This window comes from Branchiostoma floridae, chromosome 6 (assembly GCF_000003815.2).
Source record: "Branchiostoma floridae strain S238N-H82 chromosome 6, Bfl_VNyyK, whole genome shotgun sequence".
Taxonomy (NCBI): Eukaryota; Metazoa; Chordata; class Leptocardii; order Amphioxiformes; family Branchiostomatidae; genus Branchiostoma; species Branchiostoma floridae.
Window position 1 is genome coordinate 5515532 of NC_049984.1, and position 19473 is coordinate 5535004.

Here is a 19473-nt window from a genome sequence, read left to right on the forward strand (position 1 = left end):
CTGCTTGGCCTGAATCTACGTGTTACGGCGTCATAACCAACGTGGAACGGGGCCTTCTGATTGGTCCGCGGCGCCTGGCTATATGATAATGTCTTTTGATCTCTTTTTTGCGATAAACTTTGCGAGTTTCGTCGAGTTGGCATGATATGAAGAAAATACATCCAACATTTGGCTGCAGGGCAATCCGACCTGTAGAAGGGGCTATGACCGAGGAAAGTACAGACTACCCCTATACCCATATATAATAGTTATATTCTATATTTTTGTACAAAATTGTTGCAGTCATGCAGATCTTCCATTGGGGAAGAGGTTTGGTTTGTAAGCAGTATTGAAAATAACAGCGGCTACAAATGACCTTATTTGTCGATTTATGCATTCACCCCAGCATGAAAATGTCAAATCGCCATATGTGAAAAAAAACATACTTTCACCCATGATGAAGGAATTTTGTAATTTGCATTCACTTGCATTATATATGAGTTCTTGGAAGTCATATTTGTGGTTGTCAAGCATAACCCACATACTGTAAATGCATTTAAGTTTTTAGGGATTTAAACTCGCGGTAGTGCGAAGATGTAGTGTTCGCGGTGGTTCTAAGTTCGCGGTATCGCCATCTACTGTAGTTACATACTGTCATAAACAAATATTCGCTGTGGTTTTAAGTTCGCAGTTAATTGGCACCGCGAACATAAAACCACTGCGAACATTTCTGTATTTACAGTATATAGCCAAGTGTTAGTCATACATATTCATGATGTAACTCCCTGCTTTGCATAATTTATGTTTGACATTGTATAATTGAGTCAGAACAAAGGCTACCTATCTGAGAATAGGTTATATACCATACAGGCCTTTTTAAATCGTTAGAAAAATGTCTATGAATTAGATTTGGTACAAATATTGTATCATCATTTACATCACTTTACATGTTAATGATGCTTTAATGGTTGAAGTCTTTTTAGAGTTTATCGGTTAAAATTCATCACAGAAAAGTGACCAGGAAAAACAACATTAGAGCACAGAAATGGTGGAAATACATTACATTTGCTGGCAAATATCACTTTTTTATCAGTCTCCATAATCTTCATCCACATTTTCAAACTAGTTTTGTCGATGTGTAATGGGATTGAAGTAAGCCTTGTCGTCTGAAAATCAGCTTTATCCCTCCCAGTTCGTCATTATTCTGTGTATTGACTGTGAAACCCGACGCCAAATTTGTGGGGTCCTGATTCTGCCTGACTTGGATGTGACCCAACTTTTCCATTTGCGCAGTTTTTTTTTTCATCTCTGCGCTGGCATATCTCTCTGTTGATTACTTCTAATGCCCCTGATACCCACTGTTTCTTGGCACAACTTTATCCAGGCCAGACCATCAGTTACACGGTAAGCATGGGATGTCTCTATTGGGGTTTACTCCGTCATGCTTCTTGCTTGTCTCATCAGAAGTTTTAGAAGGGTCTCCATACATAACAGTCTGGTCTAGACGGCATTATCATATTATACTATTTATTACCGCCCAGAAGAAGGTTATGTTTTTTGTAGTGTTTGTATGTTTGTGTGTATGTGGATGAACAGCGTTCAAGTGGATTGTAATTTTGTCTTGATATTTGTTAAGTGGGTAGGATTAGAATTTGGTCCCCCTAGTGGCTTTTTAAGGTACTGCTGCAGACCTTCCTGTATTGATATCTAGACGCATTATGTGCATTTGGTTGGAAAGTTTTATTAAGTCTTGGTTTCAGTCTAGAGTAGTTTTGAGACAAGAGTAGACCTTGCTATGTTTTTATACAAGTTGTTTTCATTATACATGCAATTAGCCCTCGGGCAAGAATTTGCAATTAACTTTCTATTTAGGATATTAACACCATGACCAAACAAAAATCTTGCCTACCTGCCTGCCTAAGTGCCTATAGCTGATCTGCCTTTTTGTACAACTTGGTATTCTGACGTGAAAGCCGATGTCTACCCATGCTTACGTTTGAGAACACATCCACTTCCAAGTTAACCAAGTGTGTTACATGCACAAGCCTGTCTGGAAGAAGTTGCTGAGTTTCCTAAAAGTTGGCCCCAGGTTTCTGTAGGCAATACTAAATGAAATTCATGTAGACTACATGTTTGTGAAGTAACTATTATAAATGTATTTCCACTTATGATTTATTCTTATCGTTAAGGGTTTGACTTCATGGACAAAATTTTTCCCAATGGACAAAAATTCGCATGTAAATTAATTTAACCAAGCTGAGTCTGCCAGCAAAATTTGCCCCTCAAAATAAAGGAAATAGCCTTTCATAGGGTCTAGATTTAAAAATTTTCTTGGGGAGCATATCCCTGTACCCCCTTAGGATCGTGGCACCTTCGACAGGATCTACATTCAAAATCCAGGGTGCGGAAAAAATTTCTGGCTGGCTGGAACACTGACTGTATGAAAATTACACATAAAGCATATTTTGGAGTCAATATTATCAATATGCCCAAAAAACTGGAGCTGTGCACCTAATTTTTTGAAGGGAGAAAATAAAAAATTCTGGCTGGCTAGAACACTAACTGTGTGTATACTACATAAAGCATATTTTTGGTTTAAGCTGTAGCGAAGTTTGCCGTGGCTGGCTGGCAGCGTGCAACATTTTCCCGGGGAACATAGCCCTGGACCCCCCTAGGATCGTCGCACCTTTGACAGAATTTACATTAAAAATCCAGCAAACAAACAAAAAATTTCAAGCTGGCTAGAACACTGACTCTACATGTATATTACATAAAGCATATTTTGGGGTAAAGCTGCAGCAAAGTTTTCCGTGGCTGTCTGGCAGTGTGCAACATTTTCCTGGGGAACATACCACTGGACGCCCCTTGAACCGTCGCACCTAAGACAGGATTTCCATTCAAAATCCAGGTAACGGAAAAAAAATTCTGGCTGGAAATAAAACACTGACTGTACATCATACTACATGTATATTACATAAAGCATATTTTGGGGTCAAGCTGCAGCAAAGTTCCCCGGTGCTGTCTGGCAGCGCGCATGTCGTATCCCCGGACCCCCCTAGCATCGTCACACCTCCAAGAGTATTTACATTCAAAATCCAGGGGACTGAAAAAAATTTCACTGACTGTACATGTATATTACATAAAGCATATTTTGGGGTCAAGCTGCAGCGGAGTTTCCCGGTGCTGTCTGGCAGCGCGCATGTCGATGAGCCCTGGGCTTCTCCGGGCGGCTCTCCATCACTCCAGGCAGCTGCTGTAAATTAGAATGTCAGACTGGCCCTCAGGAGAACTCCCTCTGTAAATCCGTGTGGGGTAGAACGTATCCTCTTTATCCCACCTACCAGACACTACGTGACAGGTAGTCCCTATTACGTCGGCGGGCTCCAAATACGTTTCTGGGATACGTACGTGCGTTATGTACGTGCGGGGGTGCGCCAAACGTGAAAATGTGGGTTCACAGAATGCGTCGTCCGTGCACAAGGTAACAACTAACTAAAAAGGTGGAAAAACAAATTGTAAACATGTACAAATAAATTTATTACAAACCTTGCATGGCTGCCTCTCTCCAGACTTAAATCTGAAATTCTGTAGCTAACTTCAGAATTTTAAATAGGTACTGTACCACAACGTAGATTTGTCATTTTTTTTGTTACTTACATGTAAAATCAATGCATTACAAGGTCCAGAATAGGCAATAGACTTGACGTGTGTACAGTTACCATTGCCCTACTCCAACATCTATTGCACCGGTGCATCCTAGATTCCAGAGTTAACCATTAGGTCCACAGCTCCAATTTGGGGTGCACAAATTGAAGTGACTATGCACCCAGTATTTCGAGCCCTGCAATTTCATACGAGGCAGGTGTGTGTTTGAGTGAGTGGGTATAGCAGGGAAGGATTGGGCGTGTTTCTTTCCCTTCAGTTTGTGTTCGAACCATTGGCTACGGCAAACTACTTCTCTCAGCTATCGTGGAAAGGCACGTTGTGGTAAGGGTAAGATTTTATGATAGACTTGTAATTGAATTTATTTGCATGTCTGAGTATGTCACAAATATGTTGCTTATTGATATTCATATGAAATCTGGTTGGTTACAAGGAAGTGGTTACCCGGCATTAAGGGCTCATGGACTACAGGAAAGCATGTCATGGTAACAGTAAAATTATGTTTGTAAGTAGTACTGTGATAGACTTAAACATGCATTTGCATATCCATCTAGATAATTATATAACAGTGCTATTTCATTTGTGTAGAAAGTGTTGGTACTTTTCATTTCTTAAATTTTACACTCTCTTTTTCACCATCGTTTGATTAATATATGTAACGTCACAGAAATGCTCATATTATCGTTCCGCTGTGATATTTGTGATAAATTGGGCACTTGGCTTAGAGACTTGAATATTTCAGTAGGGGATTATAACTAGGTGGCAATTCATCTATCTTCAAGTCATCTGGTTTTTACATGTCTTACTGTTTGACTGTACTCCATACTCCACTGTAGGGACTATCTTCTTTTTTTTTATCAATTAGACCACGCCAATTTGACTTGTTGGTGCTTGAAAATCTTCTCTTTTTTTCTGATATGAAAAGAAAAATGTTGAAAGGCAATGTATACCTTTCGGGTATAGATGCTACCCAAAAAAATTTTTTAAGCAATTTTGGCACAAACAGTTGGAAAGAGTCGTTGTCTCCCTTAAAAAAATTAGGTGCATAGCAGGTACTGGAGCTGTGCAGGTATTTCTAGTGTCTACCTGCACCTAACCTGTACTGGTCCATGTACTGGATTTTATACATAAATGTCCTATGACAGGGCTCGAAATACCGTCCTGCATATGCAGGTTTGTACAGGTAAAATTGGAGCTGTGGAGGTATTTCTGGTGTCTACCTGTACCTAACCTAGATATGACCCACTGCCCCTAAGGCCGCAAAAAGGCCATGGAACTACTTTTACCTTTTTTCTATTTCCAGCCCTGCAGAACCTTCTAGTTCTTGGGTGGACCAGACCTTTCTTATCTTTGTCTGGATCTACAGACACATGAGAAAAGACGTCTGTGTGCAGAGAATACTAAGCATGCATCATAATTTAGAATCATGTCTTTATGGCCATGTGCGATGCGTATGGGTTGGGCCACGTCGTTGGAACTCCCTCGATAAGAGGTCCAATATATCCATCCCGTCCGCGCGGATCCCAGCACGTCAAACCCACCTGTTGTGGCCGCCCCCAGGTGGATGCGTTGGGAGGCCCCGATAACGCATCATCCTCCGACAGGCCGTAAATTTTTAATAACCCACTGTCTCGTGCCCTTTGGTCAGGCGGTGATAAATGCCTGTGCCGTGCCCGAGCGGCATTTGTTTTCCGTGCGACTCCGTGCTACACGGACGCTTTCGCGAAAACGCACAGGTGAGGCGCGCTCCGCAAAGGTCAGGACTCTCCGGCGCGGAGTGGTACGGTCGGAGGTGAGACGGGGTGTCACGAGGGGGGAGAGAGAGAGAAGGTTCGAATCCGCCGTCTGACTGAATTTATCCGTGAAAGGGCACTAAGCGCCGGAGGGCGGGAGTCGGCGGGAAATAGTTGTGGTGGACGGGTTGTTGAGTTAACACGCAGATACGTCATGTTTTGGGAGGGCTGACAGGGCCGGCTGGCTGCAGGGTAGGGTGGGCGGGCAGCCGAGACTGATTAATGCGCTGGAACAGAAGGACGGGAAATGTGATACATGCGCAGCCTGCATCGTCAACGACATTTTAATTAGCTGTTGTAGCATGACTGTAGGGTTTAATGGACCAGCGCTCGGTGAAATTATGGGCCTGTAACTGTATTAGAGGCAATTCACATGCAAGAGGTTGGGATATTAATAGTCTAATAATGAAGTCATCCACACATGCATACGGTACCTGGCTGTTTTGTTATGCTGATGAGTGCTTCATCATGTAATCAGCTAGGAACTTTTTAGAACAACTCTTTTTTTTTAATCATTTTGTGCTTGGGCTGCGTCAAGCCAATATCTTACTTCTTGGATTGGCTGTTTCGGATTTTGATGTTTGCAAAAATGATGCCACTTGGAACATTATTGTGGATTATGAAGATAGAAATCATTATCATTGTGACATAACATAATTATAGCATTTGCAAACTATTGTCTCTAACATCATATTTAGGTCACCTAGAAAAGCCTAAACATATTTCATATCTCCTATTTTTGTAACATATCTTATGAATTATTTTTCTGTATGTGGATGGTCACAGATCTCACAGATGAAAATCCCAATAGCAAAAAACGTAGTGTCTAGTTTAAGTTTTGTCATTTAATTAAGAGAGACACACCACAAACTTGACTCAAATTAACTACCACAAAATCTTGACATGCCACCCAAGGAATATATTTTTACCTATAAGGAATATATAATTTACCTATAGCTACATGGGGTATGTTCTTTGAAATGTTGACCAAAAAAAGTGACATGTGTTTTAGCGCAGTAACAGCCACATTTCACAGGACTCGTGTGGTGCGTATTTTATAAAATGCACAATTGCAAAAGCATGTTACAGTATCACAGCAAAAAAAATTCTTATTGTAAAACAACTACGTTTTACAGGCCGCATGTGATACATAGAATATATGCACCATTGCAACATGTTACATACAGTATTGCAGCAAAAAAGGGTTTTTCTCTTGTGTTTTGCAGAGCAAGTGACATGCGCGTTCCAGTGCAGTGACAACCAATGCCTTCCCACTATGCAGTTGGTGTGCAACGGCAGAAAAGACTGTCAAGATAATTCTGATGAAAAAGACTGCCAGATGAACAGTGCCAGCCTAGCAGACAGTAAGTTTTCTGACCTCTGACCTCTAACCTTCACCACCTGGAAAAAAGGCCGTAGCCTGAGTGTGATTTTGACTAGTAAGATGAAAGATATGAGAATAAATGAGCTTGCTAGGGTAGATGTTTGGAACCAAATTATGTTGGTTATGGGGTTGAGCAGAAGGGAGAAAAGTCTGTGTAATGCAAAACTCTGCTTTCCAGGGCTATAACTTCTATTCTGCCGGTCGGATGTTGGTCGGGCTGCTATAGATGAGATTTAATCAGGCTACAGGGAGAAGGTTGTAATAAAAGGTCACGATTTTTGAACTACTTGTAGTTTTGAGGATGGGTGTCAGTTTAGACCCTCTATTGGCTTTCGTAGGAACTGCAGCCTTGAACAGGAAGGTTAGTAAGTTTCCTAGATCATCATCATCATCAGTCACTGTAGTCTGCATTTATAATTATAGTCTTTGGAAAGTCCTATAGCTGCATTCAGTCTTTCTTAACCTTTTAGCACTGTGCTTTGCATCCTGGAAGCTTCCTTAGCTCTTGGAGTTTCTTTACTGTCGTAAGAACGGTTCGGTCTCTGCTTTCAGCAAACTAAGCAGGTGGACACGATGTCTTCCCTTGCATGCCTTGTATCTGTTGGAACCTAGTACAGTAGAAGCCAGTTAATTGCACAAGGGATTAACGCACACTTCTGTTAACTGCACGGAATCCCGAAATCCCAATTGCCAGTGCGGTCTACCTAGATAACTTTGCATTATTGCACCAGCCAGATAATTGCACGAAATTCACAGGCAAATAGGCCGTGCAATTAAGCGGCTTTTACTGTATTCAGAATTCAAGGGCTTTCGGTGCTGGTATGTTGCTGTCGTTATTAGTAACACACCACACTGTACCTCCACAGCCTTGACTTTAAAAAGTTTAAGCTCTAACTGCAAACACTTCGGGCTCAAGTGCAGAGTGTATTTTGATTAATGATCCCTTTCTCTGAATCCACACCATGAGGGGGGATGGTACGTTATAGGCTCATGCAGTTGTCCTTGTAAATCTCGAGGGGACTTGCTAGCAAGGTTGCCATCAATATCGAAAACACACTTGATAGAATTTCATATTGTATACAGAACATTCTATACATACAGATTTTAGATCTATACATACATAGATTTTTAGTCAATCGCATATGTATGATTGTATTTCAAATTTTTTGCATCTGCATATTATTATGGCCAGGCTGTATTAGACAGTATAACCACCTTTTGTATGCTGTAACTCTTGAATTGTTTGCAGTGGTTTCTATTTTTGTGGTCTCTGCAATAACCTCTCTATCACAAAATTATGACAACGCAGATATGGGTTTCCATGGTTTTACTACAGTAAATCTAATATGGAATATCAAAGATAAATGAATTTATTTTAGTACACCAGCATTTGATTTGATAGTTCATAATGCAAAAAGTCCACTGGTCATTATTACTATAGACAGATGTACTACTGATACAGATTAACAAATACAGATGAATTTACATTTAAGACACCAGCATTCGATTTGACAAAAGTGTTCGAGTGTTCATAATGCAAAAAGTCTACTGGTTATTGTACTATAGACAAACCGACCTTGGCATTGCATGTACTAGTAGGTCTATTTTTATTTTGTACACTGAGTACGCTTGATATATTTGGTGCCTCTATTTGTTGATGTTGTGTTCCATCTCACTGTCAGTGCCATTATCGAAAGCTTGCAGGATACGAGCCCGACGTTGCTACCGAATTTTCAGACTAATTTGAAATTTGTAGTTCTCATTACGGTGGCTACCATCTCACATGTGGTTCCACTTTGTGCTAACAAACCCAGTTATTTCTAACAAGACGGTGGGATTGATCCGTTTATCATTCAATGCTGCATAATTTTTAACGTCAAATTACATGTGGCATAATTTCAGCAAAGTATGCAGTATAATTGCACCTTGGCATGCAAAGTGAACTCCCCGTCAAGAGTGGTTTTGGAAATGGACTCCAGGAGTCTGTAATGGTTTAGGTTCCAAAGATGCAAAGGATTTGAATTTACAATGTACTGTAGCCAACTATAAAGATTTTTTTATCTACTGTAAATGCATTTAAGTTTGTGGGGATTTAATTTTGCGGTAACAGGAAAAAGGGCTGTTCGCTGTAGTTTTAAGTTCGCGGTAGCACCACGCACTGTAGTCTCTTACTGTCATCGAAAAATGTTCGCGGTGGTTTTAAGTTCGCGTTGAAGCGACCACCAAGAAAACCGCGAACAATAAACCACCGCAAAAGTTTCTGCATTTAAAGTATTTAAATTTAAACTTGTTTGTATTGCATGCGAGTAAACCACCTGATGGCGTAACACACCGTCTTCGCACAAATACTAGCTGCATATCCAGTCACAAATTTATTTGATCCACTCACACCAAGAAATTAAAGGCCTCTACTCTTTTTGATAAATGTAGTGGGTTCTTTTATGTGCTCGATTCTATTGAATCCGATATTTTAGATATACAACAAACCATGATATAGTAGCCAAGATCATATCCATGTAGACTTTAGAGTGCCCCCTAGCAGATTTGATATGAACAACCCTTTTGTATCCAACCTGATTATTAATAAGCAGTGGCTAAAATCGATAAAATCGTTACTAATTGATACATGTACTTAAAGTAATTCGGCCGTGTACCCTTACTAATTAACACCTAATAAAAGTAATGCAGCCATGTACAAAATAATCAGCAACATACTTTACCAGCCATGCTACGCGTACACAGGTTAGCGTTTGTGTGTACATTTTACTGGGTCTGATATACACCGCGACCTTGGATCCCCCTGCCAGGGTGCAGGGAAAGGTCAAACGTTGACCTGACCTATATCCACTTCCTGACAGACAGACAGCCGCTGGGTATGGCTGTAAGGAGGGGGGATTTACATGCCTAATTCAGCAACAGATCAAATGTGTTGGCATGGCAGGGCTGAAAATACTAGGTAAAATTGGAGATGCGCAGGTATTTCTGGTGTCTATCTGTGCACCTAACCTGCACTGGTCCATGTACTGGGTTTTATGCATAAATTTCCTATGACAGGGCTCGAAATACCACCTGCATATGCAGGTTAGTACAGGTAAAATTGGAGCTGTGCAGGTATTTCTGGTGTCTACCTGCACTTAACCTGCACTGGTCCATGTACTGGGTTTTATACAGAAATGTCCTATGACAGGGCTCGAAACACCACCTGCATATGCAGGTTAGTACAGGTAAAATTGGAGCTGTGCAGGTTTTTCTGATGTCTACCTGCACCTAATTATAACCTGCACTGGTCCATGTGCTGGGTTTTATACATAAATGTCATATGATGTAGGTATATATGGACTGTTTTCAGCTGTATTGACTGTTACCACCTATAAAGTATAAAAGAGAAAAAAATAGCAATGGTTCCTGAACAGTATTTTTAGTATGAGCCATACTTCCTTAATTCAGAGTGGTGCAGGTAAAATTTGTCTAGTGCAGGTAATTTTCAGTGTTACCAGCACCAGTGCAGGTATGCATAAAAAAGGATTTCGAGCCCTGGATGGCCATTACTGATATTAGCCATCTTGCATGTCAGGGCTTGAAATACGTCTTTCAGCAAGTGCAGGTAACGTTGAAAAAATCCTGTGTTGACCAGTATGATAACATTCAATTTAACACTTAAGCACTGTTTTAGTAAACGAAATGTTTTTAATACTTTATTCATACATCAACATCACAGACACACAAAAAAGATGTCGTTAAAAATCTGCAGTGAAGGCAGCCTGATTCAATTTGTCTAACTGTGGTGGTAACCTTGGCCTTGGAAAGTGTCTGGCGCTTTTGGGATATAGAATCAGTCATTTATCATTATCAAGTGCTTTGTAGAATTGGCCTGGGTCCCATCACATCTGAATAATACAAACCATTCACAGCGTGGGACAAAGTCTTCCCGTAGGTGGGCCTTTTTCATGTTATTTCCAACGTAGTTGAAGTCATTTGTGCAATTACTGTACATTCGTTTGTAAGAATGTTATGTTTTTGTAATGCCATTTGTGGTTGGGTGTGTTTTCTTCTGTGTGGACAGCATAAGTGGGGAAGAGATGTGGATGAGTCTTGGTGATACTTGGTAGGTGTGTAGGAAGAGTACATTTTGTACAGACACAAAAGTGATACGTCAGGACACTGATATAGCATCCTAAAATCAACTGATCTTTATTTCAAATGTTCGATTAGTCCAAATGTCACACCTGCATACATGTAAGTGGGGAAAAGATGTGGATGGATCTTGGTAATACTTGGTAGGTGTGTAGGAAGAGTACATTTTGTACAGACCGGTCGGAACACAAATATCAAACGTAAATACGGCCCGGGTATGATGTAATCATGATTTTAACCAAGTTACTAGTATCACCGCATAAGTACGTCATTGTGAATTAAATATTGTTGGGGACTCTTAATCAGTTGCGTCTTCGGTTTGTTAAAACTACTTACTTAACCAGTTTCTGTGGGTGGCGTAGGCGTTGATGCATTCTTGGCTTGGGTGTTACTTATTATGGTAATTGACACTTGTAATAGTATGGCTAGCAAAAGGTGATCATATGGCTTACATTAATATTCGTGCTTGAGTTTTAGCAAGCCATTTTTTAAACCAAATAAAATAAGGTTATCGTTTTTGACTCATTTGCAAAGAATTACAAAAAAATGTACGTGTACAAAAACGTCCATGTCTCAAGTTTTACCATATATAATGTTCAAAATTCAAAATGTCAACGGAAAATAATATGTATATGTATACATATTACCTGTATGCGTAGCTAAACTTTTTGGCACTCTCATATTACATTTAATGTCTGCACACTAGGAATAGGATCCTACCTATAAAAGCATAATTTATGTGTTTATTTCAATAAGAAAAGATTACCTCTCACACCAGACAAGACCTTTTTATGGCCCGACCACCTGCAGTATTAGCGTGGGTTGCATGTCTCCAGTGCCCAATACCTTCAAGTGGTTATATTCAAGGCTAAGCCTAGTATATAAAATGGTATCAGCCACATTGAGAAGGACATAACTATAATTCAGGCATGATGCTGTTAGCCCTGTGTGACCCACAGTGTGAAAATGGTTGTGCTTGGTACAACTCAAACAAGGTGTCTGGGTCTGATAATGGGCAGTTTTAATAGGCTTGGGATTGCTTTCATTCTGGAGGTGGAAGTGTCTAGTAAGGGGCAGCCAAGGGAGCGTGTCCAGGGCTCGAAATGGCCTCGTTCATGGCAGCTCTGTTTTCCCAATATTCACAGTGATTTCTTCACCTCAAACTTCAAGTCATGACATTAGTCATTTTTTTAATGTGTCTCCAATGGACAGCTAACTGTTTTTTAATCACTACCCAAAGTAGTTTAATGTCTCTTGATCCAGCCACTGCGGTTAAAAGAGAGTGCAGCAATGCTTGCGTGGGTCATTTCCCGAATCTACCAAAATTAAGACTTTTCCTTCAGAATATGTTTTCATGTTTAAGTTCGGCATTGTCAAATAACCAACATATCGACATTGGTATGGCCTAAGGGTATGTTTTTTAATCACTATCCAAAGTAGTTGAATATCTCTTGATCCAGCCATTGCGGTTGAAGAGAGTGCAGCAATGCCTGCTTGGGTCCTACTGGCACTGCCAAGTGCGTTGTTTCCTGATAGTACCAAAATTAAGACTTTTCCTTCAGAATATGTTTTCATGTTTAAGTTCAGCATAGTCAAAAAAACAAATTGAAATCGGTATGACCTAAGGGTATGTTTTTTAATCACTATCCAAAGTAGTTAAATATCTCTTGATCTAGCCACTGCGGTTAAAAGAGAGTGCAGCAATGCCTGCCTGGGTTCTACTGGCACTGCCAAGTGCGTTGTTTCCTGAGTTGGCCCCTTGCCAGACAAATGGTTTTAGGGGGTTTATGCAAATGAGAACATAAATGTCAGGGAGGAATGATAGTGTCTGGGGTAGAAAACAAACAAAGCCGGGACAGACAGCCGGGGTCAGCACTGGGTCAAGTCTACTGACTGGGCTGAAGTGCCTGTATAGGTCTGCGCGGTGGTTACCAGACAGAGGATAGGTCCCAGACTTGCAGTTGGCCCCTTGGACGAGGTGACGAGGCTGGAGAGGGGGGAAGGACTGGTGGAGCGACACAACCATGCATGTACCCGCAGCTGGGCCGTGTTTATACCAGGGGTATGATACTGGAAGGTAAACATGCCAGGCTGGTTGTTGGCCCACTTTATCACCATATCTGGTGAGAGCCAGACAGGCTGGGTATAGGACGTGTCTAGCTAGTTAGTGGGGTTTGTGTGTCTGAGAGAGGAGCTGCGTGTTTGGGGGAGGGGGGCGTCGGACGTTTGCTGTTTGCGCAGGGAAATGGCTGCAGGCACGTGCGCAGCTACGCAGTTTGTTATGGACTGGCCACGGCCTCTACCTTGATGGTAAACGAGATACGGAAATCCAGCTGGTTTGTATGATAGAGAGAGGATCTTTTGTCTACCCTTCACTCTTGTGTAGTCGTCCCCACTTCCAGGTCAGCCTTTACTGTCAAGACGGAATGATTTATACGGGTTGTCATTGCCCTGCAGGCCCCCAGTGCAATTCGGCCCTCTAGGATTTCTTTTATTCAAGTTTGCCTAGGTTTCCCCACGTAAGTATGTGCGACGTCACCTTGTTGTTGGCTGTTGGGCTGGGTTTGTCTGGTGTGCGGACGTGGTGGCAGAGTGCCAGTGTACAGTGCACAGGTGGGAACAGTCATGACGTCCCCTCAGAGTCAGCTGAGCATGTACAGCAGAGGTACAGCTAGTGCTCATTCCCTCCCGCTTTGCAGCTGGTTTCAACATTCAACGAAACTGTGTCATTTTGTGAGAGGGGCGGGGAGGGGGCGGGGCACATTAGGCCAAAATGGTTGTCTTCCTAGTTGGCTGAATACTATACTGTGCAGGGCTCGAAATACCACCTGCACATGCAGGTTAGTGCAGGTGAAATTGGATCTGTGCAGGTATTTCTGATGTCTACCTGCACCTAACCTGCACTGGTCCATGTACTGGGTTTAATTTATACATAAATGTTATACGATGTAGGTGTATGTGGATTGTTATTAGCTGCATTAACTGTTATAAAGTATAAAGAAGTCAAGAAAAAAAGTAGCAATGGTTCCTGAATAACTTAAGTATGATCCATACTTCCTAAATTCCTAAAGTGGTGTAGGTAAAATTTGCTTGGTGCAGGTAATTTTCAATGTTACCTGCACCAGTGCAGGTATGCAAAAAATGAAAATTTTGATGCTCCAGAATTATTGTAGCGTGTACAAAAAAGATGCAAAATGCTTGAGTTCAGGTACAATCTACAAAATATGTGAACTGAAAAAAGTTTGTTTGTATATCATATATATGTTATTGGTTTATGTATGGAGTTGTCTTTTATACATTTCATTTGTTTTGGTAAATTGTCTACTGGATATGTGTTTATGAAAATTTAATTGGAAACATTGAACTTCATGTGGGGTGTGAACGTCTTGCATTGTGTCATCAAATTTTCACAGAGAAACATAAACATTGATATACTGTGTATTGCTGTAATGTATGCTTGAATAAATTCTATGTAGTTGGCATCTTCATTAATGCTTTTGGATAGGAATACCAGACACAATGTGGGGATGGGTTATGTACATTAAAGTTAGTATAGGTAGGATAATATACAAACAATAAAACATTGCATATGAAACAACATTAGCTAGTATTAGTCTAACCAAAGATTTTGGAATTATGAAGAGGAGTTATCTTTATGTAGAAAATCTTTTGATTGAATTGTGTCTTTGAATAATTGCTTCCAAACTTTCATTTTATCAAGCTGCTATCAACTGTCCCGTTGGCCTTGAACAAAATTGATTTTGAAAATGAAATCATTTCATAGATTTGAAACTTGTATTCTATCAAGTTGCCATCAATGGTTCCGTCAACAATATTGGTTTTGGAAATGAAGTTATTTTATAGATTTTTAACTCACAATATTCTGCCTATGGGGATTTACTTGTTCAAGGACACCAAACGACTGTAACTTTTGACGCTCCAAGTAATTGTAGGGTGTACAAAAAAGGTACAAAATGCCTGAGCACAGGTACAATCTACAAAATTTGTGGACTAGAAATGTTGCTTGCTCGTAATTGTATGTTTATGTTACTCAGGTATATATGGAGATGTATATATATATATATATAAATAATATATATAATGTATATATTCATTTCATTTTCAAACTTTCATAGATTTGAAACATCTACTTTATAAAGTTGCTATCAACTTTTCCGTCAACAATATTGATTTTGAAAATGAAAGTATTCTATAGATTTAGAACTTTCGCACAGCCCCTCTTGAACCGACGTTGCAGATAGATGTGCAAAAGTTAAGTGTGACGGGTCGTTCGGTGTAATATAACCAGCTGCTGCCGCGCCGCGCGCCTGCGAAGCTGGTGTGTTACGCCGAAACGCGGTTATACAGGCTATATAGATACAGATACAGACGTGTTCTTTCTCGTTGCAGCACAAAATACGGAGTTTATCCAGATCATCCTCATCGTTGTAGCGGTGACCGTGACTGTCGCAGTGATTAGCTGCATCTTCAACCATTACAAGCGTGCAAGAAATTCTTGGATGGAACGCCGAAGTCAGAGAGAACGGGTGAGTCCACCACTGTTGTGTCTTGTGTGGCATACTTTACACTTACAGTTCCGCCACTTTGTTTGTGGGGAAACTATACATACAGGGAGCGTTTTCTTGCACTCAGTCTCCATGTCAATGAAGCAGGCAGCTGCTGACAACCAAGCCATGTCCTTGATTTGCGTTTTAGTGGATCATATTTAACAACCCTTGTCCTACAGAGCCCACAAGATATACATATACGAGATACACATATATGATGCCTGTATGTCGGCCAACAAAATTCTCAGCAGGACAATAGTTTTTAAACGTGTACGTAATGTTTTGAAATTGATTCTTCTGGTAAGTTTTTTTTATGCCTTTGGTGAGCTATACACACTTAATTGGGTTGATCATAGTGGATGTGAAGATCTCTAGATGTCTAAAAATACCGCAGAGCGAGTAGGATCTACTGAAATGCAGATCGAGATACAGTATGTCTGTGTCCTTGTTGGTATCCCCATGATACCACATAAAAACCTCTATATTGATGTAGACCACAGATTGTCTCGAATTTCTTCTATTGACATAGACAAGGTGGACCTTGACCTTGGTTGTAATATGATACCTAAGCCCAGACTCCCCTTTATGTAGCTGCTGCTGGTGTGTAGTTTGCAGTCTGATGGAGGCATCATGATTGTTTTTGACAATCATAAGGTGTTCTGTAGGAAAGATGCATGATTGTGTACGTGGTAGTCTCTTTCCTGATTGGAGATTAGCAGGTTCAAGTTGAAGCTCATGTAGTTCGGACTGGGCTAAAGCGACAGGTGCCTAGGCAGGTGTGGACTTGTCCACAGAGGAAGAAAAACAGAATAGAGCTTGCCCAGTTGTTACCCTGCTTGGGCAAACACCAGCACCAGACACCCCGATTACACAAAAGTCTGGCGTGGAGAGGGGTCATGTCAGGTGAACCACAGGTGTACGGGATAACAAGGGACAAAGGTCGACTGGATCGTACCATTCTCATGTAGGGATAGTCAGGTTCCTGTGTCCTTAGTCCTTTTACGGTACTTTGGCATGTCTAAAATCAACTGTTTTCAAAATGCCACTTTTCGTACATCTGTAAAACCTTAGATACGGTTGTATAACTTAAACTTAGGCAGAAACCCACAGCTTAACTTTACGTGAGCTGTCGGTCTATCGGGGTTACTGTAAGTGCATTTAAGTTTGCAGGGATTTAATTCGTGGTAGTGGGAAAAACAACTTTTTGCGGTGGTTTTAAGTTCGCGCTAACATCATGCACTTTAGTCTCTTACTGCCATGGAAAACTGTTTGCGGTGACTTGAAGTTCGCGGTAAAGCGGCCACTGCGAAAACCGCGAACATTAAACCACCACAAAAGTTTTTACAGTAAAAGCGCAGCTCCATGTGGCCTGGAAAGACACAATAAATCTTGATCTGGTGGAGTGCCCTCGAGATGTCCAACAGGTCGGGATGTCACTGCGCATGCCTGGTGCAGGAATAGTTGCACTTGCCCTGTCATTATCAATATCATCTATCGACTTTTACAGCATGACATCGCCTGTTTCAGAAGATAAACTTACCAGCGCAGATAAACTTTCATTTGAGCTAAAGTAGTAGATGATGTCATAGATTCTACTCTGTTGAAGTTGGCAGAGGCAATGTGTTTCCTGTAAATTGCTTACATTTTGCTGTAGGGGGAAAAATGAAGGTTTTTAGTGAAAACCAGGGGGTGGGTTAGCAACGAACGGAACAAGTATTCTGGCTTTTAGTTCGCTTTCAAGAAGTTACTTGGGAAACTGCCAAAATTAAACGAATTCTAAAATTTCAACATCTACAGTAATATAAATGGTGATTTAGCACTTAATGATGCGTTAAACTGCACTTCTTAGATCGTTATAAACCCATTAGGCAAATTAATTAATTTATTGGTGTTTCCACTGGGAAATGTGTACACTAATGCATGGCTTACCATTTTCCAAGCCCACCACATAAAAGGACTTCAGTATAGATGACAACCTGTATGTTATTCACTTAGTACAGGGATTGTATTATTTGTAAGATGCTACCAAGTGTGGTTTGTTTGTTCTTTTGTTACTTACTGGTTTTAAGCACCATGACTGCCATGTTTGTTCGTATATTTTTTATTTAACCAGGGTTACATGTCGCCTCGCTGGCATTTTTGTGGTAAGACAGTGAAGAAATAGGTTATCCATTGACAGGTTTATGGTTATGGTTTGTTTCCTAAATATTAGTTGTACAATATAAACTTCAAATCAGGCCTTGTGTCATGATTAATTATGGGTATGAATTAGGTGTAAGGTCAAGGAAAAGGTGCTGTCCAAGGTTGTCCCCAGGACCTGTCCCAGGATGGAAATTTACTTTATTTTGGGATTGACAAAATATGTCAACCCGTCTGTCCGAAAATCTGAACTTTTTTAAGGTTAAACATCCAAGTAGTAAACTATATTCAAATACAATTCAATCTCTAGATCTGGATGAAAATTGGAGAGTTACTTTTGTACAATTGTAGAGATTGATTTACGGAAGTAAATCTCTGTTTTTCATCCAGTTGTAGAGATTGAATTGTAATTTGAATATTAGTAATATGAAATTTTTGCAAGCTTAGAATGACAGATTTAACAACAAAAATCAACAACATGGGTTCCCAAGCAAGGAGTGGTACGAAAAAATTAAAGCAGCAGACAACCTGGGCTTTGTCACGTTTTTTTTTTTTCAATCTAGTTGTCATACATATGTTGTATATCAACATAGTTAAAATAGTATAGGTTGTGCCACTGACAAAAGATATTGGATGCTATATGAAACATCTGACTATTCCTCAAAATCATAAAATTATCCCTTTGCTGGAGTAACTGCTTTTTGGCATATTTCATCACCTGTATGCCTATATATATCCTTCATCAACGTGCCATGCTGTTGAATATCGGTGATTTATGCATTAGGCCACACCGATTTAATTTCTTGGTTCACGGATTCACTCGCTCCTATTTTTTGGGGAAAAAAATAAAAATAAAAATTACCACTCATCAAATTTTCACCATTAATGAAACCATTCACCAACTTTCTGGTGTAGCAAATTGACTTTTATATTACTGTAAATGCATTTAATTTCGCGGTAGCGGCAAAATGGACATTTCGCGGTGGATTTAATTTCGCGGTAGCGCCATCCCGCGAAATTCAATGCATTTTCAGCACTGCACTGTAGTCACGCACTGCCGTGTAAATCCCGGCGCCTCTACAAACCGCCAGTCGGAAAACACTTGCTGGTTACCCGGTAAGGGTCCTATACAGACGGATAGAACAGTTTCCATGCTTTTGACTTGTTCTTGCGTGAGCCACTGTTACTGATCTAATCGCATCTACCCTCTCAATACGTAATAGTATACAGTAGTACGACCTTTGTATCATGGTGAACATACTGTACAGTACTGTAATACAGTTGGTCGTATGAAAAAATTACATGTGTGTCTTTAGTCAAGACTTCACCGTAGTAAGTATGTCAAACATTTCATTATATAGTGACAAAGACAGTAGTAGTATGTACATGGAGCGGAAAAGGGGCACCTTAGGCGGCGCCAGCAGACGAAATATTCGCGGTGGATTTAATTTCGCGGTGAAGCGGCCGCCGCGAAAACCGCGAATATTAATCCACCGCGAATATTTCTGCATTTACAGTATATTAGCTCCTTAAAGTGTGGGTGCTGTTACTGTACAAAAATAGTGTTTTTGTACTTTTTTCAAGCTGAAAACTTTTTTTCTTTATGTTTTGGATTAGCCGTTACCTTTACCCCCACCATTTTACAATTTTTATTTTTATTTCGCCCTTTCGCTCCATATCTTCTATGAAAAAATCCGTGAACCAAGAAATTAAATTGGTGTGGCCTTAGCTACACGTTCAGCTAGTTTATTTTAGCACATTGGATAAACCATTGAGCCATTGAAATTGTCATAAACTGATTCTTGAAATCTCT

At 40.4% G+C, this 19473-nt stretch overlaps 1 protein-coding gene across 3 annotated transcripts in view; it reads left to right on the forward strand.

Annotated features, from left to right (window-relative positions):
* The window catches only part of LOC118417092 (low-density lipoprotein receptor class A domain-containing protein 4-like), an 87822-nt gene that overhangs the window by 42380 nt on the left and 25969 nt on the right, over positions 1-19473 (forward strand). For 2 of the 3 annotated variants that reach the window (XM_035822490.1, XM_035822492.1), the window contains 2 exons: positions 6662-6799; positions 15364-15500. In XM_035822490.1, coding sequence (XP_035678383.1) covers positions 6662-6799; positions 15364-15500 — 275 coding nt within the window. The remainder of the gene's footprint in view (positions 1-6661; positions 6800-15363; positions 15501-19473) is intronic. The other variant, XM_035822491.1, reaches the window with a different exon arrangement.